Source organism: Equus quagga, chromosome 9 (genome assembly GCF_021613505.1).
Source record: "Equus quagga isolate Etosha38 chromosome 9, UCLA_HA_Equagga_1.0, whole genome shotgun sequence".
NCBI lineage: Eukaryota > Metazoa > Chordata > Mammalia > Perissodactyla > Equidae > Equus > Equus quagga.
Window position 1 is genome coordinate 41,506,626 of NC_060275.1, and position 12,730 is coordinate 41,519,355.

The window sequence follows — 12,730 nt, forward strand, 5'->3', positions numbered from 1 at the left end:
TATGGTCAATTCCCTTCTTGTTTTTCAGATATCAAGTAGTATTGAAGATCTTTAAGGCAAAAGTCAGGTCTCAAAGATACCAGGGACTAGATTTGTATTTGGGACTAGACTGTGCGATCTTGACTTTTATCAACTTAAATTATTTGCATAATTAATTGTAAGTATTATTGATTTTTATACATAGTATGAGCTACTGGGATATTGTCACTACATATCACAAATAAAGCCAGTCATTAAATCATAATCATTTAATCATTTAAATCATGCAGAGCCGTAAAATTGAGTTGGTTTGGTCTGCTCCAGGTTCCTACCTATGATATTAATGTGTCTCTGATGAAACATGCCTACTCAATTTAATGATCTCATATATTTTTTTGTGCTGTCTTTAAACATGTATTTAAGGTTATGGAGATATTCTGGACCAAAATTGTTTGATTTGAGAAGGCTGTTCTTAAGGAACATGTACTGTATTGCTCTTGATTTAAGTGACTGCAGAAAAGATAGCAATATGTCCCTCAACTCTACTAGAATTAGAAGAAAAATACATAGGTTGAATAATGAAACTTGAATCTTAGCACATTCCCATAACATATTGGTGGACCTGAATTCCATTGCTAATTTAATCTTCCCAATTCCATCAGTTTAAGTTTGTGCTCTGGAGGATCTCTGAGAGGTATCAGACATTACCTGCCCTCAAGGAGTTTACTGTCTTCTGCGTGTAAAACTGACATAGTGGAAACAACTGGAAACCTGCCTACCCTCAGATGAGATGCTCAGTTGTGTCCTCTGCAGACACGGTTTTACATTTCGCTAATGCAATCTTAGGTCAATAGAGAGCTTTGTAGGGTCAGCTTTTCTCCAGGCCCAGAGTATTTCTCAGCTGTAAGTGTTATACTTCAGAAGGCTGATTGAGGTAATCACTCTGCTGCGACAGACCTTGAGGATTTGCAGTTAATTTACAGGAGGGCTGTGTGGAAGGTGGTGGTTATAAGCAAAGACTCTGGAATCAGACTGATGTGAGTTTGAATTCAGGGATTCCCTATCATTAGCTGTGAAATTTTAGCAAATTTTTAAACCTCTGTGGTTCTCAGTTTCCTGATCTCCCAATTGAGGATGATAGGAACTACCCGAGGGTCGTTGAAATGATGAAATAAGCTAATCCTAATAAGAGCACTGAGCCCAGTGCCTGACACACTAAGCAAAAACTTAGATAAAGTCAGTTTTCAGCTTTAGAGTAACAAGCTTTTTTCCATGCAAATTGTCCTGGGTCATATTTAAAGAAGATACTGCATTCTTTAATTCTACTGGGAATTGGAGGTGCTGATTCCACTATGCCTGATAATGTATGTAAACAATTAGTAAAACTGGCAAAAGTGCACAATAAAATTTGACAGTAACAGTCTTGAGAAGTGTAGCAAATGGAGCTCAGGTTCTGTTTCCCTGAGGGGTGTGCGGCTTCAGGTGGATGACGTGGAAAGCCCCTAGTACTCGGCTCCTGGAAGGCCTTCTGTCACCCCTGCCTGCTCTCAGCCTTACAACCAGAGACGTAAATGTCCACATGGGCCTGGGATCCTGCTTTTTGTCTCCGACCTTGGCTTTGGGGTTTGGCTTTTTTACCTATACTCTTCTCAGTTTCCTTGGAAGACTCCATTCTTCCCCTCTTCGAGGACTGCTTTCTAGCCCTGTCCAGTAGAATACTCTACGATGATGGAAATGTTCTAAGACTATCCTATCCAACATGGTAGTCACTAGTTATGTGTGGCTATTAAGCATTTGAAATGTGAATAGTGCTAGTAAGGAACTGGATTTTTAATTTCGTTGACTTTTTAATAAATTTAAATAGCCATGTACAGCAGGTGATCTTCTGTACTGCAAAGCTTTATTTAACTGCGTGGTCTCCCCCAGTGTATGTAGGAGACTGGCAGGCCGTATGTCCAGCTCAGAATTCTTAGTTCCTGATCCACTTTATCCACTTATCTCCACCTCCTTGTCCACAGAAACTTAACACTCAGCATGTCTTAAGCTGAATTTATCATATCCCGCCAAACCTAGTCTTTCTCTTCTTTTACCATCCACGTAGTAACTCAAGGACCAATCTGTGAGTCATCATCCCTCTTTCTAGTCTGTACTGTCAACATTAACTCCACCTCTTAAGTCTCTCTCCAATCCATCTGGTCTTCTGTCTCCACAGCTACCTGCATCCTCCCCAGGCTTTTCTTTCTACAAAGGTATGTTGTCTTCTTTGAATCTGTCTTCCATATTCCCACAGAAATTGTCTTTTGAAATACTCCTTTGCTTAAAATCTTTCAGTGGCTCCCCATTGCCTACAGGATAAGGTGCACATATTTCTGCTTCTCATACCAGGTCCTTAATGATCTGACTTCTGCTTGCCTCTCCAGGACCACCACCTCACCTCTCATTCCTATTGCACCTTATGCCCTTATAATTCTCTGGCTGCCTGTAAACTACTTCCAGTGGCCAGCATCATGCCCCTTTGCCTTTGCGCACCATCCTTTCTACCCTCATTCACCAGAGGATCTACTTCATATCTCTTAAGACTCATCAAGCTCCTGTGGAAGCCTTCTCAGGCCAACCCAAGTAAAATTTGCCACTCACTCCCTTGCACTCCACCCCTACGGTACATAAACCCTGTTAAAGCATGTCTTACACTCTCACATTTATTTGTTTACACATTTGCTTTTTCTAAGACTGTTAGCTCTTTGAGAGCAGTGGTCTGCATCATTCATTTTTGTACTCGCAGCATCTAGCACAGTGCTCAACGCATGAGTGACTTTGTTAGAGGAACTCTATTTGCCGTCTAATAGGGCAGAACACTCCACGGCATTCTCAATTGCTGTTCCATTAATACATGTGTCATACCTACTTACTGAACTGTGTTAAGTAGGATCAATGCCTTAATTATGACTATTAAGGGCCATCGTCAAAATGGGTTTTGACCCACCTACAAATATGTCTGAATAGAGTGCCAGGCTCATCTTTTTACTCAACATATTTTTAAAATTGAAAAATATTTACTAAACTAAATAAATTAATATAGTTTATACAGGAATAAACAATAGTAAAGAATTCACTGCCAAAATATTAAATTTAAAAAAAGTCAAACATGGAAAGTGAAAGTCACTCCACAAACTAAATGTTGTCGCAAGACACTAATGTGACAATGAAAGAGTTCCAGAGCAGATGCTGAAAACAGCATTTTGACTTATCAAAGAGAAGGTATTAATTTACATCTGAGGTAGTTTTTAAAATATAACTAGCTCATTTCCAAGAATTATCCTGACTTTCTTTTAAACAGGCCTCCCTCCCTTTCTTCCCTCGCTTAACCTGCTCTTTTCCTTTCTTCTTCTCTCCACCACCGTTGTTAGAATCAGAAAAAATCCTGGTGGCTATTAATTTCCCTGGAGTCTTTATGAAATGCTGTGAGTGCTTTTGTTCGGGCAGAAGAGGGTCACTATGGAAACCAGACTCCTTCATTATTCTCTTATCCCTTGACCTCGTCTAAGTGTCATTTTGCATAGGATGGTTATGCAGTATTTCAACCTGGCTAGCAACTTCTGGCAGCGTTGTCTCCCATCTCTCCCACCTGAGTATTTTTTGGCGTTTATTAAGCACCTGCTGTGTCTCGAGCACTGTGCTGTGCTGGGAGCATGAGGATGAATAACACAGTTCCTTCCCCCACCTAGGCTATAGCCAACTAAGGGAGATGCTTTCCTAGGGCTTCTCAAGGGGCCAACCCCTTTTCCCTCTAAATATTTTATAACCTACTTGGAAACCCAATAGAAAAATGGGCAAAATCTCCAATAGGCCACATAAGAAGAGAGCAGTTCACACAGAGTTCCACCCACAGGGGCTGGCATCTCCTGTTCCCGCAGAGGGGGTGGGGGTTGAGGGGAGAACCCGTTCCACCCACCTCTGCTGCCGGTGGGGTTGGGGCCTGCCCTGGCTTTTATCAGGGTGTCCTGGAGAATAGCCAACTGTGATTCACCTGCCTGCTGTCCTGTGCTCTCCTGGGTCTAAGGCTACAGAGAGCAGGCTTTTCTTGGGAGGCGTTTTTTTTTTTCTTTTGATCTGCTCCTATCAGCATTTCTGGTTTGCAGCTGTCTCTAGCACCCAGGCTGGGATACTTAGGGCCTGAGAAAAGAACTCTGGGAACTCAGCTGGGGTGTTCCTCGAGTCTGGGTCTCCTTGGGCAGTTCACCTTTACTCCACTTCTCAGAGTCTTCTGGTAGGGTGTGTTTGTTGTTGTTGTTTGGTCATTAGTGGGAGAAGAAAATGGAATGTGTTTACCCCATCTTGTCCAACTCACATAAAAATGTGATCTAAAAAGGAAAATAAGGAAGTGTTCTGTATCTGGACTATGTCAATGTCAATATGGTGGTTGTGAAGTTGCACTATAACTTTGGAAGGTGTAACTGGGGAGGAGGACTGTGGAAAGGGTATGAGGGATCTCTCCATATTATTTCTTACAAGTGCATGTGAGCCTACAATTACCTCAAACTAAAAACTTCAATTAAAAAAGAGGTAAAGGGTCCTACGTGAAAGCTGATCAGTTCCACTCACAATAAGAGAGATGCCGATTAAAACTATATCGAAGTGCCAATTCTGACCTATCAATTGGCAAAAATCCAAAAGTTTCACCAACACTATTGGTGAGGCTGTGGAGAACCAGCTGCTCTCGTACATAGGATGCAAAATGTCACAACCCCTCTGGAAGGGAATTTAGCAATATCCAGCAAAATTACTAAAGCATTTACTCTTTGTCCCAGAAATCTTTTTTTGGGTGTCTATCCTAAAGACACATCTGTATAGAGATGAAGCAACATATGTACTCGTTTATTCCTGGAGGTGTGTAGCTTAGAGTAGCACAAGATCGGAAGCACCCGAGCGTCTGTGTAGAGGGCACTGGTTGAATCGGCCCTGGTCACCCACACACTGGAGCACTCTGCAGCCACGTAAAATGGGGGCACAAATTCTGTGTTCTGATATGGATGTGTTTCCAGGCTGACGGTGTCCTGTGGGAAAAAATAAGGTTCACACACTATATTAAATGCTGCATTTTGTGAATGAAAGAAGAGAAAATAAAAATGTATGCATGTATTTGTTTCTTTGTACAAAAGAGCGACTTGCAGGACAAACCAGAAACTAGTAAAAATGGTGATGTGGTGGGGAGGGTGGCAGTGGGGTGGAAGACACAGGGATGGCAGTGAGACTGGTTCTTTATGATTTTATATGGTTAGGAACTGGAACCTTGTCAATGTTTTTACATAATCAAAAAGTGAAATTTAGAAACAAATCCTAAAATCAATCTTAAACAAGCAAATTTTCAAAATTATTTGGACAAAGGAGAACAAATGTTTAGTGAGTTTGTTCTTCATTAACTAATGATTAACCTTAGCGAGTATGAAGAAAGTGATTCCTCTTTGCTCCTTGTTCTTGCTGCATTATGTAAATGTCACTAATGCCATATCTGCATGTTCTGCTGGGTCTTTTTCCTTCCTATTTTCACTGTGCATTTTTCTTTTTTGTACACAGTTTGCTTTGTATTGTTAATGTGGGGAAGGTAATAACTACCCTTTCATGGACATATCAGTGGGTTTGGCAGCCCTGCCCATGGTCCTTTCCCAGAGAACCTGCTTTAACCACCTCCTCAAAGGAGGAGTTCCCACACCTTGTAGCTTTCCTGGCCACAGCTTGCTGGAGGAGGGGTAGAGCCTGGCCCAGAGAGAAGGCAACGATGGTCAGGATAAGCCTGCCAGATTCTCAGCAATTTGAAGGAACACAGGGACTGAGGCAGTTAATTTGGGGGCCAGGGGGCTGAGCCCAAATTTCCATCCTTGTGATTAAGTGAGCAGAGAAGCTGGTTTGCAAAGAGAATGAAGAGGATTCATATTGGGAATCATGCAGCCCGGAGACAGAAAAATGTGGTTACTTCAGTTCCTGATGGCTTTCCAGAGCCAGCCCCTGGTGAGGCCCAGCTGTGTCCGTTCCATTTTTGTTCTGTGAGATACGTATGAATCCTTAAATAAATCTTTGTTGTTCAAGTTAGCTGGACTGAGTTTGTGTTTCTTAAATCAAACGACCCTTAGTTGAGACACTCCATTTCTCTTTTGGAAAGGTTTTTGACCTCATTAAAATCAATTTTGATTATGTTGATCAAAGTGACAAGCTATTCATAATCATGCGTATTCAGACCTACGTAAAAATAGCGCTACTGGAGTGAGATGTCTTTGAGGAGAAGAACCATTTCTTTTTCATCTTTACCTGGCACTCCTAATGGGAATTTAATAAATATTTGTTAAGTAAAAGGTTTTTCACTTGTAGCCCTTACAATATGGATTGGGTTTTTTAAAATTGGCTTTTCTCTAAGACAATAGAATGTAAAATCTCAGGGGAAACAGTTTCAGTTTGAGTTGGATTTGAGGCACTACGGATATTCTGGAACGAGTCCCCAGACATCTGGTCCTCCTCATTCCTTGTCTAGGAAGTCCTGGGAAGCTGATTCCGGGGCTCCCCAGGGTTTGGGAACTGGTTAAATGGACAACACCCTCAGCGAGTGGGTCTTAATGCTGATTGACGTTTGACTCACTTGGGGAGCTTTGTAAATTATAATCACATTTGGGCACCACCTCCAGAGAATTGATTTAATTGGTCTGGGTTGGGTATTCTTCAGAATATTCCCAACTGAGTCTAAAATGCAGCTGTGATGGAAAAACGTGGCCGTAGACACTCCCTAGATGGTTAATGTGGCCCTGCAGCTGAGGCAGACTCATGGGGCATTTTGAACAGACGTAGACCTTGGGCCACTCTGATGTGCACTGAAGTTGGAGAAACGCTGCTCGCGGCCCAGACAGGCTGAGGTGGAAGCTGCACAGTTTGCCTTGGTTCGTGCCCCTTTCTCTTCCTCCTCCTTATGTTGGATCAAAAATTGTTACTGTTCCAGAGAAAAAGGTACTGAAGACTTATGAAAGACCGTTTAATGAGACAGTTATTCTGACAAGTTTTTTGAATATTTGGTAGGATAATGTCAGTTTATAAAGTTTCACATAGATAGTTCACATCTTACCTGCCTGTAATGGGCCAGACACTTTCTAAGCTCTTTCCATGTAATACCTCACTGTGAGTCCTCACAACTGTCCTGAAGGATTGAAAGTGAGGAGGGATTGAGAAGCCACAGAAAGGAGGTTCCACGACAGAAAGGAAAAAGCTAAATGCGGCCTGTTCAAGATAAATCAGAAAGTGGAAGTGGTTAAGAGAATTTTGAGAGTCCAAGAAAGTGAAATAAGAAGCAGTGGATGAGAAATTTTATAAACCCCAGAATTTACAGATCTTATAAAAAACTTTCTGGAAACAAATTCCTGACTAGATTTTAACCTCAAAGTCCAACAATTTATTGAAGTTAAAAAAAAAAAAAAGAACGTTAATTGTTATTCTAAGTCCGAAGGGTTTTGCTGCTTCTAAGTTACAAAGACTATGGCACTGCTTTTATAGTGTGCTTTTGTAAGGAAATAAAAGCTATCCAAAGGCTTATTAGTATACTTTCGAGGAAATAATTGAGTAATTTTTTTAATAACAATTTTTGGTAGCTACTTATCTAAAAACTTCTTTTATAAGTCATTTCCTGGGAGTAAATGTCATTTTTTACTCTAGGCCTAGAAGCTAAAGTATAATTACCAATCCCTTGGGAGAACAAATTGAATAGGGATCATGAAACCACAGAACTTTAGATCAGGAAGGGGATTTTAAAATCATCTAATTCATTTCTTTTCCTTTCCATTTGTTTTATCAGGTATCAATTAAAACAAAATAAAATATAAATGGAATTTCCCACCCCTCCACTGAACAATTCTAAGAGCCTTTAGGTTCCCCTCATTCAGTCTACTCCAGCCACAAGACTGGGCTTTAGAAAACATTGATCAGATCAGATCATTACCCTTCTTTACCTTCGCTGGCTTCCCCATTACTCAGATTCTTTCACTTCTTAGCATAACCCTTCAGTCTGCTGCCACTCGATATGAAATATCTAGCCTCTAACTAAAACAAGTTGCTTGCCTTTCTCTCAATATTTAATGTGCTCTCAAAACTTTGCCCCTCTGCATTTCAGTCTCCTCTTATGCCTTTTTCCTACTTACTTGCCGGGAGCCTCCTACTTTGCTTGTAAGGGCAAGCCCAGTTGTCCCCTCCTCTGTGGGGCCGCCAGGAATCAGAACAAGTTCTTCTATTATGCTACCATAGCATTTTAAATATTTTTATGGCAATGCTCACTTTCTTTCCTTCTCTCTTTTCTTTCTTGTCTCTTTTCTTCTTTTCCTCCCTCCTTCACTCTGTCTCTCTCTTTCCCTTTTCCTTCCTTCTTTCCTTCTTTCCTCCCTTCCTCCTCTCCTTCCCTTCCTTGCTTTCTTCTTTCCCTCCTTCTCTTTCTCTCTCTCTTGTTTTTTCTTTCATGCCTGTCTCCATTGCTAAGAACATGAGTTCCTTGAAAACAGACCCAGTGTCTTAATTCATACTTCTAGCTCCAGCACCTGGTACACAGTAGGTGCTCAGTAAATGTGTGTTGACTAAGTCAATACATGTATGCTGTCGTAGATTGAATGATGGCCCCCCCCCAAAAATGTCCATGTGCTAGTTCCCAGGACCTATACAAGAAACTTTGCAGATATGATTAAGTTAAGGACCTTGAGATGGAGAAATTATCCTGGATTATTTGAGTGACCCAGTGTAGACACAAGGGTCCTTATAAGAAGAGGTCATGAGCCAAGGATGAAAGTGCCTTCTAGAAGGTTAGAAAGGCAGGAAGAATCAGTGCTGGAGGCCAAGCATCCAGAAGGAGCGCAGCCCTGCCAACACCCTGATTTTGTACTTCTGACCTCCAGAAGTGTAAGAGAATGAATTTGTGTTGTTTTAAGCCACTGAATTTGTGGTAATTTGTTACAGCAATAGGAAACTAATACACATGCCTGTGTGAATTAACAAGTCACAGATCCTTTACTAGACTTTCAAAAATTGTCTAGTAAAGGAATAGACAAAAAAACATAAAAAATAAATACAGGAGAAATGTTCCGCCTTACTAGTCAAAGAAATAAAAATTAAAGCAATCATGAGATATAATGATATATCTGCTCAAGTGGCAAACATTTTTAATAAGCAGAACCAGTAAGGCTTAAGTGTCATAAAATTTATTACATTAATGTCTTCATACCCTAGTGCTACTCCAAGTGATAGTAGTTATAGTTCTTGGGAGCTTACTATGTACTATGCGTTGTCTTAACCTCTTTGTATGTGTTATGACAATTAGTCTTCAAAATAATCCTCTGGAGGTGGTGCTACGGTTATTCCCATCCTACAAATGAAAAACACAAGGCAAAGAAAGCCGATGTCATCTGTCCAAGATCATACAGCTTGTAATGGTGGAGCCAGGACTCCTTCCCAGGCAGTTTGATGCTCAAGGATCCACTTGGTCTAGGAGTTCGATACTCCTGGAAATGCTAGGACGTTCGCTTAATTCAACACAAGCAAAAAGCTATATTCTTCATAAAGATGTTCATTGCAGCACTAACTATAAGTACAAAAAATTGAGACTGTCTAAGTATATCGCAGTATGAGGGTGGTGTAATTAAGCGACTGTAACACATAAACAAGATAGTCAATGTTTCAAAAAGTAAAAATCATAATTATAAAGATTACATAGAAATATGAGAAATTGTTCATGGTAAAATAAAGCATGAAAATTTCCCATTATGATTGCAACTTTATGTTTATAATAATTAGTAAAAAACATTCTATTGTAATACAACTATGGGTTACTGTAATTTTGGTTTCTTGAACATTATTAAACTCTTTTCAATGAAAGTGTGATAAAATAATTATCTTTGAAAAAGTTCTACCAATTTTATTCTCAACAAATCATAGGATTGAGTCTTTCAATTTACTAATGTATAGAAGGAACAAGCCTATTTTAGAGCCATTACTGATTTTTTTGTACTTTCTTCTTACCAAGGGAAGATGAATATTTTTAAAGCTGTATTAATTGAGACGTTCTTGGACACAAGTAATGAAATAACTAAATCAGTAAATCTAAAACTGTTCTAAAATTAAAAGTTTATTTTTGAAAAATTGATTTTAAAAACCCTGAATCAAACTTACTTAAAAAATAAAGGAAACTATTGGTTAATACCAGTGAAAATTCCAGAAACATTCAATGCTTCAGCTGCTCCACAGTGTCACCAAGACTCACTTTCTACCTTCCCGGAACTGGCTCCCTCTTGAGGATCGCTCCCTCACAGTCATAGGAGAGCTGCCAGCACCTCCCAGGGCTGCATCCTTGCAGAGAGGCACCACATTTGTATCTCACTATGAAAGAGAAGTCCTGGGTTTCCTTCTTATTGGGCCATTTTAGGTCCCCTGAACACCCCTAAACTAAACATCGTGGCAAAGATGATGATATTTCCCTGATTGATTTAGACGGCTAAGCTCCTTGCTCCCACTGCCCTCCTCCTGGAACTAAGGATGACAGTGTGTTCATTGCTACTCAGTGGAAGAAGAATGGATGGTTGTAGCTAAAATATTCATTATTGAGCATTCATGGGTTTTCCTGTGTATTTGTCTCTGTACAAAGGAACCCCAGGCAGGAAAGGGCTTGACTCCTGGCAAGGCCCCAACTTCCCATGTGGGAGTCCCACTCCCCATGCGGGGCCGCAACCCCCCAGCAATGCCCAGCCCTAGGCAGAGCTCCTATCTCATGCCACTGCTCCCTGGGGAGGCCTGGAATAGCAGAGGTCTCTGCCTTTCCAGGCGCTGAAGCAAACCCACCCTGTAGGCTTTAGTTATCATTTTGAATGAAGGTACCCTTTTGTTCTTTTGGCCCTGGCCTTAGGCAGAAGGACATTTTAAATAGACTCTTTCTATTTTTAGACATTCTGAGTGACTAAGTTCCTGAAATCAATCCAAGGATGCAGAAGCTGGCACTCAATGTTTGAACTAGGTTACTTCCAGGAGCTGGTAGTCTTTTAATGTTTCTCCACAAACTGGTCCATTCCTGTGGATTGGTAGGTCATGCTGCCATTTCTCACATGTCTATATGAGAGGAAAAAACACCCTAGTAAAACCCATGGGGGTTCTAAGTGCTCAGATGAGAACTATTTGCCCACTGGGAGCCAATCATTTCATCCATTCCTTCAGCAAATATTTATTGAGCGCTGGCTATGTGCTAGGTGCTGTCCTCCAGATACTTGGAAATCTATTCCAATATATTTTCCAAATACACTTTCGTGGGGAAGGCTGCCGAGTAATGTTCATCCAACTCCACAAGAGTCCTCACCAAGGCAGCTGCCCTGGGCTCTCACGCCAGCTTCAGTGTTCTCTCCCTAAGCCCATCCTTGCATTTCCACATCATGCTTTATACATAGCCTTCGGCCTTCTGGGGAGTGACAGTAGTGGTGGTGACAGCAGATGGGTGACTGCTGAGCTTGGAGGCAAGCTCCACGTCTCAAGTGTTGGTTTAAGCAGGCTGTATACTGTAACCCCTCTCTCCTTGCTAGCTGACAGTGGCTCTGGAACAGACCTTCAGTATTTGCATTAATTGCCAAAGATGAATTACCATCTGCCTTGGCTTTAAATTAACTAGGGCATTTCTAACCCAGAGAGAGTGGGGAGCTAGGAAAATGGAATTCCTTCTGAGCTTATTTCCATTTTGAAAGGCAGTAAGAAGGAATGGTGCTAGGGGAGGGGTGTGTTCCATGAACTGGGAAGTAAAAGAAAGGAATTCACTGTAAAACTAAGAGTTTGAGTGAGAAATAAAAATTCATGGACAAAATACAGTTTAAAGCATAAATGCCCTAAATTTTCTTGTTTGACAGGTGCTGTCCAAATGTTTCAGGAGGTATTTTAATATTAGTGAGTTTTGCTTTCTGCTGGTATGTATAAACACAATGCCAACGTCCAAGGTATGAGACTGAAAACTGACAATTACTTCAAGCTCAGGGTGGCTAAAATTGAACTCACCATCTCTGAGTACACATCTACTCTTCTGCCCATATTCCCATGCTCAGTCCTGGCTTGTCCATTCAATCTGCCAGCCAGGATCGACACCTGAGTTTCATGGACTCCTCTAATTCTCTTTCTTCCCACAACAAAGCTATCACTCTATCTTCTTATTTTCTATTCTAAACACCTCTGTAGACATTGAGGAAAAGGAGTGAGGAAGCAGCTCCTGACATCTGGGAACTGGCCGCCATGTTGTTCCATTGAGCATGACAGTCTCACAGAACAGCAACATCAAACAAGGTCACTCTGAGACCAGGAGAAAGGAAGACAAAAATAAAATCTCTGTGAAATCCACAAAATACCAAACCTCCCCTCTCGCTAAAAAGAGTAACTGCTTCTGCTTCTCCAGTTACAGCTTTGGCTCTGCTCTGGACGGCCCTCCCTACCAATAAACCATTGAGACATCCTGTCATAGAATTGCCCCCACTTTCTGATAGCATCCCCTCCAGTGTGAAGTCCCACTTCCTTAGACTCCCCGCCAAATCACACAACCAAAGTCCAAATCCTACAACAGGTTCTTTCTGACACTCTCTTAGTGAGAGTGTTGTGTTTTCTCTCTGGCTGGAACGAGTAATAAATCCAAGTGGTTCAACTACATAGATGTGTTCCTGGTGGATTTTGGCTGGAGAGTATTGACGCTATTCCCTTCACTCCATTTCTGGCTGAAACT

General features: G+C 41.1%; 1 protein-coding gene across 1 annotated transcript in view; it reads left to right on the plus strand.

Moving 5' to 3' along the window:
• The window catches only part of B4GALT6 (beta-1,4-galactosyltransferase 6), a 79,222-nt gene extending 73,156 nt beyond the window's left edge, over positions 1-6,066 (plus strand). The window contains exons 9-10 of the mRNA XM_046672051.1: positions 29-157; positions 5,867-6,066. Coding sequence (XP_046528007.1) covers positions 29-155 — 127 coding nt within the window. The 3' untranslated portion in view covers positions 156-157; positions 5,867-6,066. The remainder of the gene's footprint in view (positions 1-28; positions 158-5,866) is intronic.
• The last annotated feature ends 6,664 nt before the right edge of the window (positions 6,067-12,730 follow it).